At 47.5% G+C, this 23,113-nt stretch overlaps 1 protein-coding gene across 1 annotated transcript in view; it reads left to right on the top strand.

Moving 5' to 3' along the window:
* The first annotated feature begins 1,331 nt into the window (after positions 1–1,331).
* Positions 1,332–23,113, top strand: part of LOC144148551 (synaptotagmin-15-like) — a 414,790-nt gene continuing 393,008 nt past the window's right edge. Inside the window, exon 1 of the mRNA XM_077680073.1 lies at positions 1,332–1,476. Within this exon, the coding sequence (XP_077536199.1) occupies positions 1,389–1,476 (88 nt within the window). The 5' untranslated portion in view covers positions 1,332–1,388. The remainder of the gene's footprint in view (positions 1,477–23,113) is intronic.

Consider the following 23,113-nt stretch of genomic DNA (forward strand, 5'->3'; position numbering starts at 1 on the left):
AAGTGTGGTTAAGTACATGTCACTTGTCTCTGGTTTCACTCTTTGTAGAGCCACGTCTGAGAATACAAGTGACGTCTCATGGGTAATTATTAGGTGTGTCGTTCACAGCTTCGCAGTCCAACCACCTTCACAGCGTGGATTGTAGCCCCATTTTTTAATTACTTTTTAATTAGCAGACATAGTCGAACTATTTTGACGGACTTGCACAAAACCCCGAAAAGACCTCTAGTTGGCGCGCGTGTTACGTACAAGGTATTTTAATACAAAACTGTCTCCAATTACGCAGAGACTGTGCCAAGTGCCACCAAAAACGGGTGTCGGAGCACATTCCGGTTTATATGGCGAGCCCAGACCTGCTTACAACCCAACGTAGACGCCGATAAAATCTGAAAATGAGTGCTACGAGTGTGTGCTCATAACGACTACTGTTGAGCTCACATTGGCTCGCCATGGCAACGTCCACTAACAATGCCTCTCAAAGTGCGCAGTAGTCAAAAAGACACCCGCGCCAGGCAGAATCTGGCACGTTTCCTTCAGGACGTGCACCGGAGATGCGTTCGATAAGCGCCGCCGCCAGTCGGCACGCACATCCGCCGAATACAGGATTCAATTTCGGCCTTCAGAATCTCTTCTCTCTCTCATTAAAGAACCCTCTCTCTCCAGGATGGTACCGAGATTGTGTAAATAAATCGATAGGAAAAATGGAACGCTGATTTCACACGTACACGGGAATAGGCTGCTTCCTCAAGGCTGGCTGCTGGTACTGCAGTTAGGAAAATGGGTGATGTGTACGTGATCACGAGACTTCGAAACTAACTAAGAAACAGCAAGTACCCCCCCCCCCTTTCCAACAAGTTTATGAGCATCCTCTCTCCAGACAATTACCAAACAGCAAAAGTAAATCCATGCTTTTGCGACCATTCCAATGAATGGCAGCGAGTAAAACAAACGAGAGCCTGCGTGGTACAAAATAAACGACTTTTACGGAGGCACAGCTGCGAAACAAGCGGGGCAGTAAAGCAAGGGAAGCTCGAGGCTAAGCCTCCCCTAGCCGGCCTCCTCATCACCCTTCGACGTTCACCCCTCGAAGAGGGCGTACAACGTGAAAGTTCGGTCGCAACACGGGGCTTAACGAGAAACTGGGCGCTTTTGGCCCACGAAAACGGCGCAGGGGCAATCAGGCAGTGTTGCGCGCCCATTCAGCGGATGCGGTAAACTAGCCTCTCGTAAACGCGCGGGCAAACAAACTCTCGCGGCGTCGCAGGCCGCGGCTTCCCCAGGCCGGAACCCCGCGGCGCTGGCGTCGGCTGGCGTCGGCGACGGCGGCGCGCTCCGGAGGCCAGTCTGGCTCGCGGGCCGGGAGCCGTTGGCTGAGTACGCTACGCGCCATGGCCGAGGAACAACGTGCCTCTGCTGCACCGTCCCAGATGGAGCATCCGCGCGCTCCGGTCCAGGGCTCCACCACGGGCGCTCACGGTGAGTCGGCGGACGATGGGCGCACCTGTCGGCCGGGAAACGGATGATTGATGTCGCGCCTCTGCCCCTCCCCCTTTTTTTTTATTGCGCACCGGCAAAACTTTTTTTTTGTGCGTCAATCTCCGACGAAAGAGTTGTTAGTCCAGCGTAGGTGAGAGGCTTTCGCTCCGAGCCAACGACACGCATCACGTTCTTCGTGATATGACGCGTGTCAAATGGCTTGAAGTGCGCGTTTGACGAGTAAATGGGTTCGGGGGGCAAAGTCATAAAGTAGATTAGAAGCGACCCGTATGATTCAGAAATTGCGTTGTCGACGCGTTGTTGACGTCAGTGTTACTTCAGAAGACTTCGAGAGCTGGCGTTTTTTTTTTTTTTTTCTTTTTTCAAGTACCAAGTGTTGTTACTCAAGCTTGTTTTATAGCCACATCGGAACGGCAATCAGTATGCAGTTAAGTGTTAGTTAGCTCAGACATAAGGCATAAATAAAAATGAAAGAGCACTTCGTGGTCGTACATAACTTTTTTTAGATTTTTATGATTTTGACTAAAGGGGAAAGCGGGATTAATACGTTCCTTATGGCTGCTACTGGTGGCAGCGTCACTATTTAGAGTGGAGCCAGCAGATGAACTTGCCGTGAACCTGTCCTCTGATATCTAGAGCGCTGAGTAGTGACAAAGGGCCCGTGGAATCTTCGCTGGCCCTAACATGTCATGGAGATACGTTTAAGTACTACACGTTTAAAGCGCGAAAAAAAAAAAAAAAGGTGTGACGCAAGGTAAGGAAATGAAAAGTGGCTGTAGAGAAAAATTGACGCATACCTTTCTGTACATATGTTTACAGAACGGATCAGTTGGCAGCTGGGTAATTTTCTTTTGTGAAGGTCAGCACATGCGAAATCCTTATAGGGTGCTCGCATCTAGTACAAACAGCGAGATATCCCGCGAAAAAATAAACAAGTGCCTTGTTACAACCGGTGTGATACCTTAAATTGAAATAAATTTTTCCCATCCGTAGTGTTCTATTTGTGCGTATTATACGTCCTCTTGACGGAAGTAAGTTGGCGACTGTACGACGCCTATATGTAGTTAGAGGCGGCGCAATACAACAGCTTTTTGTACTCCAAGAGCACTCCTCCTCACGGGAGAAGAAAGCGACTGTATATGCGCATCGCCTTCCTGTTTCTGTTACAAACTGCTTGTAGCGTTTCACTGAACGTGATTTAGCGCAGCATTCGCATGCACTGCGGGATGGTGCGCCACAACTGCATCGTGGACGTTGATGAAATTGCATTGTGTGCGCACGGAGAACATCAGAAACGCCTCAGAATGGCGGCAGCGATTGGTTAACTCAACTGTAAAGGAAGAAGCCCACGCCCCAGCCCATATTGTAATACGATGATTACTGTCCGCTGCCAACTGCGCGTTGTCTCAGTCAGCTCCGACACCCAGCAGTCATTTCGTTCAAATAGCTCTGTGTGAGAGCACTAACCAACTACGACGCCTTGTAACCGGGCAACATGGAGCGCCGATGTTATGCATCTTTATATCCCTGCGAGCCTCGCTGTCATTCGAAAGCAACGCGTTCATGGGCCGACGACGCGCGACGATGGCACCGTGACCGCGACGCACAGCGCGGCAGCGGCCAAGGTGGCATCGAATGCGCGCACGCATGTTGCGCGGCAACGCGCTACCGCAGCCGGAGAGCCAAGGGCGAAGCCTCACACCTCGCGGCAATGAAAGATTAGGGAAGGCTGCGCGGCTTCGAATGTGGGCCACACATGTCGCTCTTTTGCTCACCCGTTTCACTGTCTCGGCCCGACAGAAATGAGCAGTGCGCTGCTGCCCGTCCTCCCGCGCTGCATTGAAATGTGTTAACCAGACAGGCTGGTTTTCTCTCACTTCCTGCGTTATTCAGGGCAATTAGGCAGAGCCCAGGTTCGTGTAAAATGTCGCACTTTTTTAGTAGTGCTTTTTTAGTGCTAGAAAACCAAAATGGCGTGCTAATAAGAGCAACGAGGCTGCGCAATCAATGTTTCATATAAGCGAACAATAAAACAATAACCAATGCAGGCCGATAAAGAAACGTTACCTCGAGTATTTACCGATATAATCCCTTTTAGATCGTTTAATTCAAAATATTAACCACAGTCCATACAGCCAGCGATTTGTTTCGCTGCGCTTTCCACACGCTCCGTCTGTAGCTCGCATTGATGGTACTAAGCAAGGGAAATGCAGTTAAAAAAATAGGAAGCGGTCCCTTGTAGAGTTTCTCAAAGCATGCAAAGCATATATTGTTTGGGGCGTGAGGAGAGAATTCACCGTGAGTGAATATTGGTTTGTTTCCTTTCAAATCAAACCAGCCTGTATGGCCTGGACAGCACTTGTTTATTACCGCGCACAATCTCTGATTCTGTACCACTGCTTTGCATGGGTGCGTACAGAGGAGAAGAAATAAATAAAAAAAGTACGGCGAGCCTCGAAATGTGGGGTGGGCCCCTCAGTTCAGGACTCCATTGGAGCGTCATGCTGAATTACACCGGCTCAAGCTGAGAACATCGGCTTTGGAGAAACGGTTGGGTAAATGGCCAGCAACTATGCACTCTCTGTTGCTGTAGCCGCCCCTGGGGCTGCAGAACCGAATATCGGCTGAAGTACGCGGAATTTCAACACCGCAATTTGACGCGAAGCTGGACTTTCATTCGCCTTGATTTATAAAAAAATGAACATCTTGAACATTTTTGCTCGAGGTGAGGAACAGCGACTCGTTTGTTGCCGGCAAGGAACATGGGATCATTTTTAAAAAAGCTTTCATAAAACGAAAAGACCTGATTTCAATGACATGCATTATAAACTCATAAGGTGGTTATTTCCGGAACTGAAGGTTGCGTATATTTGACCTAAATGAACCTTTTTTACACAAGTCAATTGAAAACAGTAAGAAAAGAGTATTGAAAGGTCCATGATTTCAATGTGCTACAATATTACCAAAAGTAGAAGCACTCCAAGCATACAAGTAATAGTACTTTCTTGTAGAGATTTCACTTGTTGCGTTTGCTCTGGATTGGCCTGACTTCCAGAATGTGTTTTCCATTTTCATTGTGTCGATGAAGAAATAGACCGAAAGGCTAGCGGGTCTACATGCAGGGTTTCAACTTAAATACGGCAACCCGCCACGGTGCCTCAGTGGCTAAGGCGTTGTGCTGCTGAGCACGAGGACCCGGGTGCAATCCCGGCCGCGATGGCTGCTTTTCTGATGGAGGCGAAAAGCGAAAACGCCTGTGTGGCGAGGTTCTGGTGCACCTTAAAGATCCCCAGGTGGCCAGAATAAATCCGGAGCCCTCCACTACGGGACGCCTCATAACCCAGGTGTAGCTTCGGCGCTTTAAACCCCCTTATTTGAAACTTAAATGCGACACAAAGAAAACTGACAAATACGGCTCGCTGCAGCGACAACTAGAGGCAGCGACACCTATTGTATTCGATGAAATATACACATAGCTACTACAGCAAAGATGTCAGCTCCAACCGAGCAAGCGTTGGGTCATCTCAGAGCAGCGATAACGTCGAGGGCCCCTTGTCAAGTTTCACATAGACAGCTTATTGTTCGAAGATGGGACCCTTTTTTTGTTTAACCTCGACACCAGATATTTTCGTTACTTGTAGCCCGTTGCACGCACAGGAAAGGAGGAACGCTTTCTTTTTACTGAGCTTGCAGTAGCCGCGAATAATGGGCGCGCATGTGCAGCGTCCTAAAGTGCGATAGATAAGCACGCATGCTGGGCAAAATGCTCCCGAGCCGGCCGCATAAGATAAGGTGGTTAGAATATAGGTCGCGGGCAAGGTAGCGTGCCAGTGCTTTAAAATGTCAGCTCTCTGCTCTCAGCAAAAAAAGGTGTATAGGTGGAATATTTACCTCGGCGTGTGTCTGTCGCCGTGTGTGTGTGTATCGCCGTGCGCGAGTCATCAGTATCAATGATAATTGGCTGCCGAGCACAGATCTGAAAAACAAAATGCTTCGGACACTTAGGAGACTTTGGAGACCAAACCCAGGCCCTTCGGCGTCTCGGGCAGAATTGGTGAACACTTATTAATTAATTGATTGATTGATTGTAGGGTTTAACGCGCCGGCGCAACGCAGGCGATGAGGCGCGCCGTATGTGGAGGGCTACGGATTAATTTTGACCACCTGGGGATCTTAAACGTGCGCCGAAATCTCGTACACACGGGCGTTTCTGCTTTTCGCCTACATCAGAAAAGCGGCCGCCACGGCCGGTAATTGAACCCGCGACCTCCTGCTCAGCAGCCCAACGCCTCAGCCACTGAGCCACCGCGGCGGGGGATTGATGAACACTCGTCCATTAACGTTCGCTGATAACAAGCCTTAACTACTGGTTTAGAATGCAAACTTTGTGGCCTGTTTGGAGGTTTAGGAGGTGGAAGAGAAATTTATATTGGTTCGTGGATTTCGGCGCAACTGGAAATACACGTCACAGCTGCTCCAGACGCGTGCCTGCGCACACAAGACACATGACGCATGTCCATACGGTGGGTTGACCGAAAGAGTATCTTTCTGGGATGTCATCTGCCTCAGGTCAATGCCTACACATAGACATACAGCACATGTTTACGCTCGTTTTTTTTCCTTTTTTAGAAGCCGCAGCTTCGTGGTCTAGAGCACGAAACATTCGCTTCAGATAGGCAGTGTAATCGCACAGCCGTACGCCGACAGCATTCGCTGCAGGTCCTATCAGCGTGGAGTGACCATCTGTGAGTTTTCATTGTTGATACCTTTAGGTAAAATAAAAGGCAGGACTTCTTGCGGAAATGACGAAGAAGAGGTTGCACTGGGAATCATTTCATTAATGCTCCCAAAGCATGTACTCCAACGTCGATGTGTAGTTAAAACGAATGAATAGTAGCTGGAGTGCATGAGCAACATTAACACCACCAATGTCTTAAAAATGTCGCGCCTGCGAGATTCCAAATCATAACTATAAATCACGGCTATACACCCCAGCATCAGTGCCGTTGCAAATGACCGCTAGATTCGCATGTTCGATGGCACATCCTGATTTTGGGGAGCTGATGGCGGCGAATCGCTACAAATGGCACAAAGTTCTTGCGTAAAAATATGAGGCTCTTACGAAAAATTGCCTCCATCTCCCCGCGAGGGAACCCTGGTGTGATGCGGCGCATCTGGGGGTTCAATTGGCGTTTCCAGTGGGTTGAAGGAGAGGAGACCGCGGAGGAGAGTCGCGCATGAGCGCACATGCGCACCGGAGCAGCTGTTAACGCAGCGTTAACGCAGCGAAGCGCGCGCCAACCAAGCGCGCCAGCTGTCGTTATGCTAATGCGCCGGAGTGAGAGTGTTGCACACAGCTGTGGGAGAGGCGAACGGAGGAGGGCTGCGGACGGACGCCGCCGCCGCCGATGACGACGCAGGAGGGACATGCCTCAGAGCAAGAGATGCGCCGCACCTAAAAAAAGTTGCAAGTCAGCGAAGCAACCTTTGCCGCCAGTTCTAAATATGCCAGGTGCTCTCAGTCAATCAAATATGGATTATTGCTGCGGTCTGAGGTCATTAAGCAACTCCAAATAGAGTTTAAGGTTGCTTTATTGGCAGATATTAGATAATTTTAAAACATGGGAGTGGAATTTCGTGTTTCTGCTCTGCACGACAAAAATTATCAAAAAGAAACGTATTTCCCCCGTCAGACAAAGCGGAAGAGGGGGGGGGGGGGGTTAGTGGCTAAGGCGTCGTGCTCGAAGACGCTGGCTTGATCTCTGCACCGGAAGCCATTCCACAGACTGCGGCGAAAACGAAAACTCCCGTGTGTCAAAATTTCCGGGCACTTGAAAATTCTCAGGTGTTCTAAAGTAATCCTTGGTCTTCGACTGCAGCGTGCCCCATAGTCCAGGTGTAGCTTCGCCACGTCTCTCATGCTGTCTGCGGTATCGGTTCGTCGGTGATGAGTTCTGCTGCCAGAAAACGAAAAGTTGTGTCTTTTCAAGACAAGCTCACAATTTTAAATGGCGTCTGGGACGGCGAGAAAGGAGAGTGTCGACGCCTGGTAGAGTATCCCAGATAGCACTTCTAACAATTGTGAGTGCGGTAAAGAGCATCAAGTTCGCAAAAAGGCGCCCTTTCACCCACGTTTGGTTCCCGAAACGCGTTGAGGCACCGAAAAACATCAAACTGCAAAAAATATTACTTAAGTTTGTTAACTCGAAACCTACCTGTAACAAAAACCTGCATGTAACGAAAAATTGCGAACTTTTGTCAACTTGGTTGCACCCAGGTTTAACTGTACTCTCTTTGTGAATATATTGCTAAGTCTAGTTTTTTAAACATTTGCCGGGAAAAATCGCGTAAAGCGTTATCAACTTTAGTTTGCGAAAATTTCAGGCGGGTCCACTTCGGGGGAAGTCACCTGCGGTTTCTATTGCACCAAAATTTGCCGAGAAATTTCGGGATCATTTAGGGCTGTAAATTAGTGGTAGCCGCCGTTGCGTGCGCTACCGTGTAAATTTTTAACGCGAAAGCGTTACTTAGCTAAGTTGGTGGAAGCGCGCACCCGGCTGGCGTCCGCAAGGCGTTCACAAAACACCTATCTCTTGAGCGCGCTCAATTACTATTGGCTGCGCTGTGTTTCGCAGCGCTTGCATCAGAAAAATAAAACACAAAGAAAAGTCCGTTCATCAGAACTTTCCCCTGCAATAAGGTTGACCTTCAGCTTCTGTAGAGGCAGTATCGCAGCAGCATTGATAGCGAGGTTGTACGCTTTGCGTCGACGTTAGCGGAAGACTCGACGACGAGTTTAACCAAAGGAAACGCTTTCTCGTTCTTATCTAACAAGGGTATGCTTAGAGGTCCTTTGCAATTTTTAAAATCAGCGCATGAATCACCAGTTGGGCCGCATCTGAGTCAAAAGACGATGAGTATAGCACACACGATAGCGTTTCATGTCTTGTTTTCGCGCTTAGTAATGAACTACAGTCAAACCCAGCTATAACGAACCCGGATTGAGCGAATTATGCTATATATCGAACAAAAATATTTCAGTTACGGAAATACATGGGAAACATATTCCTTATAACGAAGTTCACATCCGATATATCGAACTCTGGGCGCCTGAATGGCTGCCGAAATGCATGATCTCGGAGCGGTGATTGAGATGTGGATCGGCCGCGACCACGGAGCAAGAGCCGCGACTGAGACATAGCGCCTGGCACGGTGCGACGTAGCGCCCAATACTTTCCGTAACGGTTTCCGACGCGCGGGACTCGCGACGGAACGCGCCCAGTCAGCGAGTCCGGATGGAGACAGCAGCATCGGTGAACTGTGGGAAGAGCTCAACAACGTTCCCGATGATATCGAGAGTGAAATCCGTCCGACGCTTTTAATGAAGCGCGTTCGGCAGTCGATGGGCTCCGTTAATGCTGCCTATATTTGAGGACGCGGACTCGAACTGGTGCAAACAATGTTTCATGTAGAGAATGCTATGCTAGTTGGAGCCGCCAAAACGAAAGTGAAAGCAAAAATCACCGTTTTTTTTTTTGCAACGTTGACAGTTAAGGCGGAAAGTAGCTTTATTGCTTGCAAAAAATGGATTATTTTGGTATGGTAATGGCTACTGTACTGTGTTCGTTTCTGCATACGCGGATCGCGGAGTTGGGGAGGGGGGAGGGGGGGCGCTCCCGCGGATGGCGAACTCGTAACAATAAGCTCGTTATATAGGCGGGTTCGGCTATATCGAACTATTGGATATATCGAACTAATCGCGGTGCATATTGCAGTTCGCTATAAACGGGTTTGACTGTAGTAGTGTGGTTTTATGTAACAGCATTATGAGATGGAAGTACGCTTTCCATTACGCCAGTACGTTTGCCATTACGGAGCAGCCAACGTCCATACTTATTCAAGTAGGCTTCTGATTCATACGATCTGAAAAGAAAGAATAATAAAAACGCGAAACGACGGTTTTGTTCATTACCGCGCTGATCGAATTACAGATTGAGGAGTGAGTCAATCGAGGGCACTGGAATGCTTTTTGATTATCGGGTGAAGTCGGAAACAGTGCCCCAGGAGAATGCAGACAACACGCTTTTTGAGTCCCTTATTCTGCGGATTGTTGGTTGTGCCGGTCCACGCTTCCCGCCTCACAGATGAGCCGCTGCACCAAGTTAGTTTAGGTATAGGTTGGCATCTCTCGGCCGCCGTGTGCGTACTGTCGTAATTTCCTTGCGGTCCCTTCATTACATTCGGACAAATTCTTCGCTGCTAGTAGCAGTAGCAGTAAAAAGCGTTTTACGGGGCCGGTGAAGTGGGAGTGGTTCTCTATTTCAGGAAGCCATGTGATGAGCGGGCAGCATTGGCTGTGGAGGCCAAAAGTGTCTAGACATCCAGATCGCTGCTTGTCACCAGGATCCATCTCTAGAAACCATCGTTGTCGCGCTATCTCTGTCTTTGCGGCAACCCTCATACTAGTCCGGTGACAGCATCTGATATGAGTGTGGACTGGAGAGTCCCCTGCTCTGCCATTTACTACTCTGATCCGCACGTGTTGATTCTTTCTGCCAGAATGCCGTCGGCGGCGAGCTAATTGCGTCTGGGATCCGTTTACGGACGTGTCTGCCATGCGACTACACTATAACGGTTCAGTTTACTGCGGGGCAGACGTGAAGTGAAGCCACCATCCACCATCTACGCTTTCGAGGTCATTACGTCGCGAATCCGCCCGTGAATGCACCTGTCGTGCGAATACGCAATAACTGTTGATTTTACTGGGGAAGGCTCGTGAAATGAAACCGCCATCAACTATTTACGCGCTTATAGAAAAAGGCTGTGCTTGCGCCACAGAAAAGCTCTCGACCTTTCATTTTATGCGCCTGCATGCCCACGCGACATACTCCGCGCGTATGCTTTCAAAATGGAGGGTGGCGCAGCTCCCAAGCGATCAACGATTTCTTGAGTCGCGAGAGATTCTAGTTTGTTGGAAAACTGAAATTTCCCACGGGGAGCGCCTGCATGCAGAACACCAGTAGAAAAATGCGGGCGTGATATTTATGACAGAGAATAGCGAAGAAACATTTGCTCAGCCGTTCGCAAAGATTGCTTGGGCACGTAACATACGCCGAAAAGGCGCGAAGGTGGTCGAGGGAATCTCCCTAGAATGAACGTATTGTTATTGGAATCGCAGCATTCGAACGGCATGTGTGTTTTAATGATCCTTTCTATTTATTTTTACAAAAAGCTTAACACTTAACCAGGGTTGGAAACATACAATAAATGAATAGATAGATTTAGTGCCGATGACACTGGAGACTTCTGAAAGCGCTAGTACTTGTACTTTGCATGAGAAATAACCGCCAGTTGGGAGTAAAAAACAATATCAGAGTGAGCACACCAATCAAAATAAAATTAAAGATAACTCGCAATTTACTTACCCGCAGTAAACGCTGCAAAATTGAAACAAGAAAAGCGGAATGACACCCATGCCTTATACCATAGGTTTTCTTAGCACTTTGTAGGACTGGACACAAGCGTTTTTTTTTTGTTTTGTTTCGTCATGTTTCGGCAGTCGATAGGAACCCGTCGGAGGCACATTCTTTCTACTGCTTCTAGTTACAAAAAAGGTCATATGCTCAAGAAAAAAAATGTTTTGTTGATCACTTTCTGAAGCTGGTGTGTGCGACAGCGATGAATAAAATCGTTTGTTAGGACTTGCCTCAGCCAGCGTTTGATTGACGGGAAGTGTATTGATTTTGTCCATGCCTTAGTGAACAACAGTGATATTACCAAGACCACAGTTAAAATCTGACCTTAAAGACTTTGGGAGTTTCGTTTCGCCACGGTGCGCTGCAGAATGATCAATCATTGTGACCAGCGTTGACTGCTAAAAATATTATCTTCGCTGTGAAATTATCCAATGTGAGCGTGACCGCTTGCGTTGCTTAATGTCACGGACCAGATAAAGCTTTTCTTACTCGTCATTCATCCCTAATGCTCCTTTGGTCGCATCAATTGGTGATCCCAGCGCAATGCGACGAAGCGAACCCACAGAATTTTTTTAGGGGTATTGATCGCTTATGGATTGCTCTACTAAAAAAATACGGTTGTTTGCAAACACCGGAAGTGAGGACTGAATGAGCGAAATTTTTATCTGGAAGGACTGACTCTTCGGCATTTAGTAGTGGCGCGATTGAAGTGATAGGTGGGGATTATCTATTATCAAGGTTTTTCAAGCGCGCCTTACGGTGATATTAAAGGTCTCCTGTGGAACTTTTCTCTTCTTTTTTTTTCAAAATCTGGAATGATTTTAGATCGTAGTCAACAAGCGCCTTCAGTAGTACATAAATTTGGTTTCTACGAAGTGCCCAAGCCAGGCATTACTGCTGCACGCACATCCCATAATTTAGAAACTCACTCACAAGGTTATTCTTTCTTTCTAACTTTGGGAATTGTTTGTGAGCTTAAGCGACGTCATTTAATTCACATTGAGGCTATTAATAAGCTTCCTTTCAGTTGTAGCAATAATCACATTCCATGGCCACTTCAAATAATAAAACACCACAAAAGCAGACTGAAAGAGTTTCTGCTGCAGAAAGCAAATCATGCAGTTCCGTCATTGAGTGCTGGCAATAACTGTAGCTTTCGAAGGGCTTCCAGACACGAAGGACAGAGTGAAAGCGCTTGATCTTAAGTCCGGCACCTGTTTCATAATTGTGACAGGTGAGCCATGGCTTTTACAATCACTTCAATATATGTGCCGTCTCTCTTACCCGTCTCCTCTTCGTTTCTTTGTTCGTACTCGGTTGCTATTGATTTTTCACGATGCGCTGGTATCATCTCTCTTGAAGTGCCGTTTTCCTTGTAGCCTCACGATCAGTTCGGGTGAATGTTCCATTTCCATCTTATGTCGTCCATCCGTGCGTATCCCAACGTGGTTGTGTGTAATAACAGTGGGTCAGGCAAGTTCGCAGGCATAGAGTTGTCCCTATTTTAGATATTTGTGTTGTTAAAGGGATCACGTAGAAAAATGCATGTCTCATACATCCGAAAGACTGCCACGGCCCAATAACAATCATGCCAAAATTAGCGACATCTTCGAACAATTAAGCTGGACAATGCGGACAAAAATAAAAATTTACCAGCCACTTTCTCATAATTTCCGGTTGCGTCCAAGTGGCTGCTTTGTGTGAATGGCGGTAGCCTATAAGAATACCGACAGTAAACATGACTGTGCGATCGTAGTGGCGCCTGTGATTCCGCTTGATCGCTCCGCCGAGTTGCCAGCACGGGGTTAACCCAAATATTCTTCTGTTCCTATTACCTTACTAATGACAACCTCGAACTTTAGAAGCAGGAAATCTTGAAGTTTGTCGATCTTTGTTGGAAAAAGTTAAGTGAGTAATGATATGTTAGTTTTTTTATATAAAACAAGAATGTGTGCTTCCTCCGCTGTGCCTTTAATCTGGATCTTGTCCTGTTAAAGGCCAACTGAAACGAAAATTTACCTGCCCCAAATTCTGTTTCAACGTGTGGTATATACCACTAAAGTCTCTTGTGACCTAATTTTAAAGTCCATACACGCGCAGTATTTTTATTAAAACCGTTCGAAAACACGCCACTCCAGCGGTTCAGCGTGCACCTAGCGGAGCGTCGCCACAACTGGTCGTCACTGCGGCGAACTTCCGGATGTGACGTTCCAGTCAGGACTCCCGAGCGGCCGTCGCCTCTCCTCAGTAGCCCTTTAACGAGCGGGCTCGCGCGGGGGAGCAGCATAATTTGTGCATGTTGGGTGAATAATTGCTTTCACACGTTTCCGTAATGCGAGCAGCTAAAGAAGCGCTGGGTTGCCGAGACATATGGCAAATTCGAAGGAGTGCCGGGGCCGGTCTACGCGAGGCAATACGCCGTCGGTGAGCGAGTACGGCAGTTGCACAACGGCCGATTTCGTGGTCGCGACGGCGGCAGCAGGCTCTCGGTCGACTCGACGAGCGCGCGAGACGCGTGTATGGCCACGGCCGGGCTACAGCGGCGGCGTGCGCGCGTTTGCAACACAACGCACGCCGCCGCTCTAGCCCGGCCGTGGTACAGTTTACGCGAGACGCTACGCTGTTGGCGCGGCTGGTCGGTGCGTCGGCGCGCGAGCGACTACGGCAGCTGTGCTGCGCACTGCAACCTCGCAGCCGGGCTTCTCTAGAGTGCGCAATACGCAGAAAGGCCGACGCGAGACGGTACGTTGTTGTCGCGGCCGGTAGGGTCGCGAATGAGTACGGCAGGTAGCTATGCGGCCCACTGCACGCATAGAGTTTCATACAAAAACAATTATTATTGTATGAAACTCTATGACTACACGATCGCGGCCGATCGACTCGAATTCGAGAGCGCGAGTGGTTCGAGTACAGCACACGCGAGGCGATACGCTGTTGTCACGGTTATCGCGCCGGTCGGGGTGCGAACAAGTACAGACGCGGCGCACTGCACGGAATCGATTCAGTTCAAACTTCGTCAAAATCAAATAAAAGCTAGCCCCTGTTGGCAACATTTCTCTCACCAGTTAGAAAAAAAAACAGATAAAAAAGGGGGGTGCATTTGGCAGCATTGGGCCTCGGGAAAGGTCACAGCTTCACGACGTCAGCGAAGACACTGCAGTGCTTTGGCGCGGGCACCCTGATTTATCGCGGCCATCCTGCGAACAGTAACAAAATTGCCCGTGTAAACAAAAATAATACAACTCTGGATTTGAACTTTGATAACATGCGCTGAAACCGAACTCTTACACGCTAGCCGGCATGTTTCGACGCTTTCCTCCCACGGTAGCTTTTTTTTCTCTCTCTCACAAACACAGAATGGTTAGATCGGCACAGGGCATATCGGCTGTGCCGGCGCCTATCTAGCGCTCAACACTGCAGCCTTTTGTGTACCTATTTCCTAGCTCCCAGCTTCGGCCCGACGCCTCGCGATGGCTGTTTTCGTTTAACCGGACGATTATAGGCCCGTCTCAGCAGCTCACAGCGAAGCAATAATGGTTGCACGAACTCCCCAACTCCTTTTCGCGCAAGTTTTAAGTGTTTGAAAAAACGGACGACTCGAAATACATCGAATGCGCACCGCCTTCTCGCAGGCAGCCGTGGGAGAGTCCGCCGGCTGCGCCCACTCGATTCCTGAGTGAACGTCACTTCCGGCCGGCCGTAATGGCCGCCCTTTTTTTCCGGTTTCGTTTTGAAAAGAGCATTTTTGATCTTCGTTTACGATGCAGCGACGCATATTTGGGCCTCCAAATTTTGCAGGTAGCACCTTTTAAGGTAATACTACCGGAAAATAGTGCATTGCATGAAGGAGCCGAAAATTTCGTTGCTGTTGGCCTAGGTGTGTTTGTTTCACATCCCACAGCGTCAGGTATTACAAAGGCAGTGTCGACTGAACTGAATGACCCCCCCCCCCCCCAAAAAAAAAAAAAAAACCAGACCGGCAAACAAATAAATCCTGTAAGAACTTGCGTGTTTCGCAGAAAAAAGGATGTGAGGGTAGCGCACGGCCTGCGAGTGTGTTTAAAAGGGCCGTGCAGACAAAATACAAGTTTGTTTTATTAGGAAGATTTGGTGTCTTATACTGCTCCCAGCGCTTGTCCGACACTAAACAATGCTGTATTAACTGAGAATTTGAACCATTTAGGCCATAATTATGATTCTCCTGCTGAATCGCGTGTTTCGCGACGTCTGTGGTGACGTATCCAGGACAAGTACTGAAGCGAACGCAAGTATGCGGATTACGGCTGCCGCAAACGGCGAAACGCCTTGTTTTTGCTGTAGGTCTTCCTAGATCGCCACCATACCGCTCGGGAACACTGTCCACCCTCACTTCGTTTTTGACTGGATTCGTGCCTGCATAATATTTGTTACGGTTTATAGCTCTCGTTTCGTGAAACATTAGTTCTGCTGGACAAACAGAGTCACAGAAGACAATGTCGCTTATGCCAGTTGGCCAGTGTAAGCTCAATGCGCCGGATGGCTGTGCAGCTATAAACGGCATAGTGTGCGCAGTACACACTGGTGCTTCTATGCTTAAGTCTGCGTTCGTAACTTCCATTGTTTATCCCACCATCCTAACTGTTATAAAAAGAATATGCATTAAATTTAAGCGCAAATAGTTCGTTCTACAAGTTTATAACCCCTGTTTAATTTGCGTTGAAATTGTTTGGCCGCAGCCAGTCGCACAGCTGTCCCTAATACGTCATAGGTTCTAGTGCGGGAAATGACCTAGTGGGTCGCATGGCCATTCGCTTTTTTCCTAATCATGTAGCTTATTTGAGTGAAGTTTACGTTAAAATAGGGGTCAGTGTTATTCTAACGAGGCCATCTTTCGTATGAAACAAATTTGCATTTTGTCTGTATGTTTCATTTAAACCTTTCAAGCAATACTCACTATCCCACATTAGTTTCAGAGTATTTTTTGTATTAAGCACGTGCATGAGAAATCTTAAAAATTCTGAATAGCCGCATGGGTAGAGCTGTTTGTTTTCATCTGCTATAGATGTTTTCAAATCCAACAATATTTTGCGTTATGGGGGAAATAAATGGCAATGTAATTTTTTATTATTCTTTAGATGCGTGAACGAATTTAAGAGCCCCTCACCTTGTGAGTGTACTAGTGGATAAAGATGCATGGTTGACTGAACAGAAAGCGCATCTTGAGCGTCTCCTTTCACTCACCATAACTGCCGCAACCTATTATAGGACACTGTGGGGCTGCTGACCCCTTTCTCCCCCCTGCATAAGAAATTAAACCTTCTCCCTTTGCCGCAGCCGCTTTCTTTCGGCTCAAATGTATGAATGATCAGGAACTACCGTGCTACGAGAGGTGAGGACGCAGTTCGCGGCTACGCGAGTAGCTAGCGCCCATCTCGTAACCCTTCACGATCACCGCCACTAATTCCTCTTAGGAGGCAACGCCCGGGCCGACCCGTAGAGGGCGGGTTGAGTTGAGATGAACATGTTTCTTTCAACTAAACCCACCCATGCATAAGCGGAGAGGTTGAGTCGAAGAGCCGTCTGGGCGAGTCCGTTCGACCCACAAACAGCAGGAGGGCGGACTCGCTCGTCGGTCTGAATCGATGGGCGGTGAGGGGTTGAATACCTTCGCTTCCCTGAATCCCTCCTCTCCGCAGTGGCTCGCGCCATTCATTTTCCGACTGACGAGGACTGACAACGGCGGGGGCTGGGATGTCATGACAGGTGTGCGGGAAAGACTCCGCAATGTCCCAAACTCTCAAGCTGTGAATACTTCTCGCGCGTTCAACGTGTAAAGGCATTTTTTTCGATCTTGTTTCTCTCATCATTAATATTTGTTTTCTGCTTCGTACGTCACATTCACCGATTGCCAAAGAGCGAATGGCTAATTCGCTAGAAAACCGAAACGAAACCATCAACAAGGTTTTACTTGCGCAGTGACAAAACGACATCCCACGAATGAGGGGAGGACGGGTCCAAAGAGCCCATAACAAAAGAGCCCGTGTCTGATCCGTACAGCGATAAAACGTCATGACCTCAAAAAATGCACTGTGACAAGCGAGAACAGCGAAGAAGCATGAAAAGTGGGCCCTGTGTGTTCGGTGAAATACTCTTAGGTGTATGATACTTTTGTAGACACATGTGCCTGTGTGTGCAGACCTTTGGATACCGCTATAGGTATACCTTTAGATACCTGGGTAGGTAGATTTTTCTTTTTGCGCGAAGGCACATATGCCTTTATGTGCAGACCTTTATCAAGTTACATTTGCGCATTTGTGTGGAGGCGCAAAAATAAATTCAGCATGATTTTTTTTCCGCCTTTTACGGTCATTAATTTGTTAACAGTGTTTGGATGTCTTATCTAGAAACTAGAAGGGTCTATTGAGTTGTTTGCGGAGCGGGCACGTTGTGCAACTGTAGTATTCACTTTCCTCGTGTGCCAGCGAACTAGTTCCTTCTATCGTTAAGCGGCGCTACAGTAAATTTGCTGAACATTCGTTTGTGGCAGTATTGTGTTCAACTCACGAAATGTTTCATTTCCTCTATGGAGCGTAACTATGGAGTTCTGTTTTTGTGAGGCTTTTATAGTTAATAAGAGGATAACGCAATAGGTTCTTCGTGGGCGGCCAACAAAATTTCCCATAGCGACGTTGCAGTGGCATTCGACTGAAGGGAAGATATCCCAGTCTTCTAAGTTTGAACAGCAGACACGTGCACAGAAATGACCTCGTCGCAGGTTCATTTGTGGCTGGCTTGTGTTGTCCAACTATAATATAATGTTGTATTCCACTGCGTGTGTGAAAGCCGGGGGCCTTATTTCAAAAGCTGGAACGAAAGAAAACACCAGCATTCCTTCGGTGCTGCCTCACGAACCACTCCAATGAAGTTTCACTAGTTCGCACAGCTGTTGTATATCATGTAGTTTCATTTTTACTGTTAGAAGATTTCAATGTTTTTTGTGAAATTCGTGTTAGCTCAGGCAATCTCGCCAATCCGCAAAGAGCGCATGCTCTGGACTTGGCAGTGGGTCGTCTCAGACGACGTCGCCAAGTTGCGGAATAGAAATTATATTTAAAAAATGGATCTTTCAATACTCCTTGGTCGCGCAAATACGTGCACTAAGAAAACTCAGGCACTCAGTCGTTACGCCGTATAAACACTGACGCCGTACACGGAATGAATTTATCGGTGCACATTTATAAGGATGAAAAAAAAAAAAGAGATGGCCCTCAGATTACCGTAGTGAAAACAATAACATGAGTTCGCCGAGTACGTTGAGAAAAGATCTACTGAAAATTTACTAGAATGGTGGCGGATTAATTTGTCCTGACAATTTAATTACGAGATGCAGTAAACCATTTAAATAAGCGCGCTACCTTCATCCCACAATTAAATGTTCAAATGTTGTGCGCAACTCTTTGTATTCCGAAAAAGTGTTCAGGCAGGGCCTGCATGGTAACAGTTGCAATGCAAAGAGCACACGCCTGGGCAAACAAGAAATGAACTGCGCAGAACATAAAGAACTCAGAGAACACATTGAAGAAACTGGGCCGCATCGCTCTTTGTGCCATTTTGGTTTGTGGTGACGTCGTCTATCTTCACGGCCATACTCGACGGTGTAGATATCTCTAACGGAGCCCCATGGGGAAAATTCACAAAAAGAAAGCTCTTTCGCGTGTGAACTGCGCTGACCAGGACATAGACCATTCGTTGTTTTCCCCTGAGCAGGACGAAAGCAAACAGAGAAAACTGCAGTATGGTGTCCGAGAACTAATCGTAGGACGCGAACATCGTTTTTCTATTACCTTACACATTTCTATGCTATACTATCTCAGCTTTCTTCGCACCATTACTTTCAAAAAATGAAAGCACACTGCGCACTAGAGCTTTCTCGGCCCAAAGAACAGTTCTGGGCGCCAACATTTGCATACGGTATAACGTCGAGATACGCACAACGCACCGGGTGACGATGCGCAGGCGAAGAAGTTGTTTGGTCGAAGAATATTTAAAAAAAAAGAGCGCGGGAGAGAATACTTCGGCACTAAAATACCCGTAATTGTGTTCGCAATGAAGCCATAAAATTCGCTAAATATTTTTGTCCCCCAATTACACCGCTGAGCCGAGTTGAACGTGGTTTAAATTTCTGTGGGTACTTTTCACGCTCAAAGAAATCTACTGTACCGTACAGCAACATAAACGCATAACAAGGTTAAGTTGTCAATCTTCGCCTTCAACACTGCATACATGATCAGCTTTGGTCATGCCAATTAATGCCTGTCTTTTGTTTTGTGCGTACATTTTGGAATGTGAAGTGTTCTGTGTTTTCTTTTAAAGCGCGTGGCAACATCGGTGTACATCTCTTGATTAGCCGATTGCGCGGCTTATTAGAGGCAAAGCGTTACTCACCACTTCACATTGCCGCATGCAGCCAACGCGCGAAGCCCCCGGTTCCTAGTTTTCGTTTTATGTTTCACCAGACTTACGGAGGCGCCGTCGTATTGCTATCCACTCTCCATCGTTACAGCGTCGGTTAAGGCTCGGCTCGTTTCGGCGCTCAGCGAAAGCAACAACCCCGAACGCGAACTTTTCGTTGTGTTGGAGCTTTCGCCAAGCTTCTTACTCCGTGCTGACGGGACTGCTGGCTCGCCTGCTTCGGAACCCCTTGCACTGCCTAGGCAGCCGGAGCCTGGCCTCCGCAAGGCAGATGATGCTGGAACGAAGGGGATTCGAGAGTCATTTAAATTGAGAAGGGTTTGCATGTGGAGATCGGAAGGCCCATAAGAACCTTGCGAGTCATATGACTGGGATAGAGATATGTTGGTCTTGGCCGTTTCGCTGAATTGGATTACCATTTGCCGCCAAACGAAACGAAATGCTGGCGTACCATGCGTTTTCTATTATTTTTCTTTGAAATTAATATGCCATTAGCAACCCTACATTTGTTAAGCAAATAATAAAGAAAATATTTTCTAAACTGTGCCAAACTGCATATGCCCTACAGCTTTTTTGTGGGAATACATAGGCAAAGGGATTGATCATTAACTCACGTGTTTGTGTGAAAACCACAGTTGTGAATTTTCTACGCAGCTCAATGTTGACCGGAAACATTTAAAATGAGTGTAGAGTAAATCACTGCATCAATTATGTCAAAGTGGCCCACAGGATGTTTTTTGCGAAATATTTCATCTGTTACAAAAACTTGGTTCTATGTTGGTTTTCCGCAAGTTAAATGCGTGGGCGTCTGTTCCTGCAAAAAAAAAAGTGTAACTATGATCGCTCAGTGAGGTACTCCGGCGTGTATAATCGCCATGTGCCTAATCGGCACTGAAATGAACACCGCCTTCAAGATGAAGGTACCTTCCAGTGTTATCGCTTTCAGAAACAGCGCTATTGATTGATTGTGGGTTGAACGCGCCGACGCTACACAGGCGATGAGGCGCGCCGTAGTGGAGGGTTCAGGATTAATGTTGACCGCCTGCAGGGGGTCCTTAACGTGCGCCAAAATCTCGAACACACGGGCGTTTTTGCTTTTCGCCTCCATCAGAAAAGCGGCCGTCGCGGCCGGGAATCGAACCCGCGTACTTGGGCTCAGCAGGCCAACGCCATAGCCACTTAGCCACCGCCATAAACAGCCCTAAAAGCATCAACACAGCCACATAAACCACACTGGTATCGTATCCATCCTCTCGACTAGCACATATTATTAAGACGAAAGCCTTAGATATCTCATCAAACGCGAAAAGTGACCATCGTCGTCGTCGTCGGTTCATCAACGAATGGCACTAAAATGATTACTGCTGTAAAGAGAAGTATAAATAAATAAACACTCATTCGGGTTTCATGCGGGAATTGAACCCGAGTTTTCGGTACAGGATCCAAGTGCTTTACCACTGCGCCAACTCGGCAACCTGGGAGAGGGGGGAACAAAATAAAATTCACGCATCTCCACGAAGTGAATGAAGACGAGTGGGCGGAAGCACTGGGGATCGTTCTTACCGTAAATCACCCGTGGCATTGCTCACTCACGCATGTAAATGAGTGGCAACGCGTGTGTACAGTACATACAATTCCAATGCAATCCAATCCAATCCAATACAATTCAATTTAATCTAATCCAATACAATCCATTTCTATCCAATCCAATCCAATGCTCCTCGCGCATGCGCAGCACGGCTCTCCAGGAGCCACGCGAAACTGCTCAACCTCTCTCTTCCCCTCTCTCTCTAGCTCTCTCTCTCTCTAACCTTTTGTGAACCTTTTATTTTGTTCTTGTTAACCTTTTGTGAACATTTTGTGCACAGATGTTTCGATTTACACGGTGCTGTCATCTCTCTCGCCCTCTCTCCCTCGCTTTCTAACCTTTTGTGAACCTTTTATTTTGTTCTTGTAAACCTTTTGTTAACCCTTTCTTCACATATGTTTCGATTTACATGGTGCTCTCTCTCTCTCTCTCTCTCTCTCTCTCTAATCTTTTGTGAACCTGTTATTTTGTTCTTGTTGACCTTTTGTGAACCTTTTGTTCACAGATGTTTCGATTGGCACGGTGCTGTGCCGTGAGCACGGACGCCGGAGGCCGGACAAAGCTCGGCCTTAAGGTGCTTCGCCCCTAATAAGCCTAGTGCGCGCCGTGGGACAGGCGAACGTGGCGGCAAGTGCCTGCGGAAGCGAGCTCTGCCTGTGAGGAAACGTCCGCGTGAATTGCGGCGGCCAGTCTCCCTGATTCGCGTCAAAAGAGTAAGAAACAAAGGCCAAGAAAGTTGTGCGAAAACAATGCAGCAGTAAAGAAGTCTTTAATAGTCACTAAGCTTTCGTCTTCAAAGCACGTAAGCAGACTTAGGTTCTAAATTTTTTTTTTCTGCGCAGTTTCGTTCATTCATTTTCTTCAAAACCTTCCTCGCAATTCGCCTAACCTTCAGAAGCGTCATCCTTGCGTAAAGCTCCGTTATTTCACGCCCCAAAACGTCCAAAATTTCACAGGAAGGGCCGCGTGAATTATGTTTACGACAAAGTCAAACGGGGCAATTTTTTTATGCCGTAGCCCCATCATTTCTGCGCGAAAACAGGGGGTTTGTTTCTAGTGAAGGGAGCGCTAGAGACGAGAATTTCTTCAACGGCTACGGCATGTTGAAGCTGCCTCGAGGTGGCTTAGAAGCCCGACAAATGGCGAATTTCGGTACGACAGCTTTCCCCTGTCAATGTATGCGACGGGAACTGTGGTTATCTTCCACATATCCTCTACAGCCACTGCTCGCGTACCGGAGTGACGGGAAACTCGTGAAAGGGAATTCCGTTTGCTACGCGACTTCTGTTTTTTCACAGCGGTACGCAGCAATAAACCATCGCGGCCAATAATGACACCTCTAAAAATACGGTACAAAAATACTATTCATTTAAACGCGCAATTCAGCCCACAGCATGGGTGCGCGCCCCCTATGGTGAATCGACAAAGAGAGCAAGTGCAATGACCCGAGGGAAAGAACGAAATAACAACGGTGGTAGACCGAACACGTGCGCATAGCCGACGAATAGCAGACTAAAAGAACGATCAGCTTTAGAAGTGAGAATCAAATGTGGTGCAAGCCGGTGCAGTGACGTCGGAGAAAACGAGAAAAAGCCGAACAAGACGTAGCAAATTTGGCGCCCAGGAATCGCCGAGCGTGGGCAGGTGGTCTATAAAGCGGGTCGTGGTTCGAACGTCCACAGGAGAACGGTGAGAACGCTAACAACTCGATAGGGAAAGCGGTTGCGCTCTGGCGTGTGGAAATGTGCGCGCGTACCGAACGATCGCAGGTAGACTTTAAAGCAACGTTCCATAGAGTTCATCCAGTGGATGAACATTGAGCTTCATGTTAACGAGAACAAATAGGCACAAAACGTGAACACTTTAATTTCGTTAACTGCCTGCTTGTTCACAATTGCATCGCCTACTCACATTGATTTAGTCAAGCATTAAATTTAGTACCTTCTGACGACACACGCTGCAGCTCGTGTTTTGAACTTACACACGCAGGCGAAATCCCACGAGACTTTGAGACTGATTTTCATGCCGTGGTAACAGCTCCAAGAGTTGATTAACAAGCAGGAGATGTAGTTTTGCAGCAATTATGCTTGGTTACGAACGA

Source organism: Haemaphysalis longicornis, unplaced genomic scaffold, assembly GCF_048455015.1.
Source record: "Haemaphysalis longicornis isolate Haplotype H1 unplaced genomic scaffold, Haemaphysalis longicornis Haplotype H1 scaffold_1, whole genome shotgun sequence".
Lineage (NCBI taxonomy): Eukaryota > Metazoa > Arthropoda > Arachnida > Ixodida > Ixodidae > Haemaphysalis > Haemaphysalis longicornis.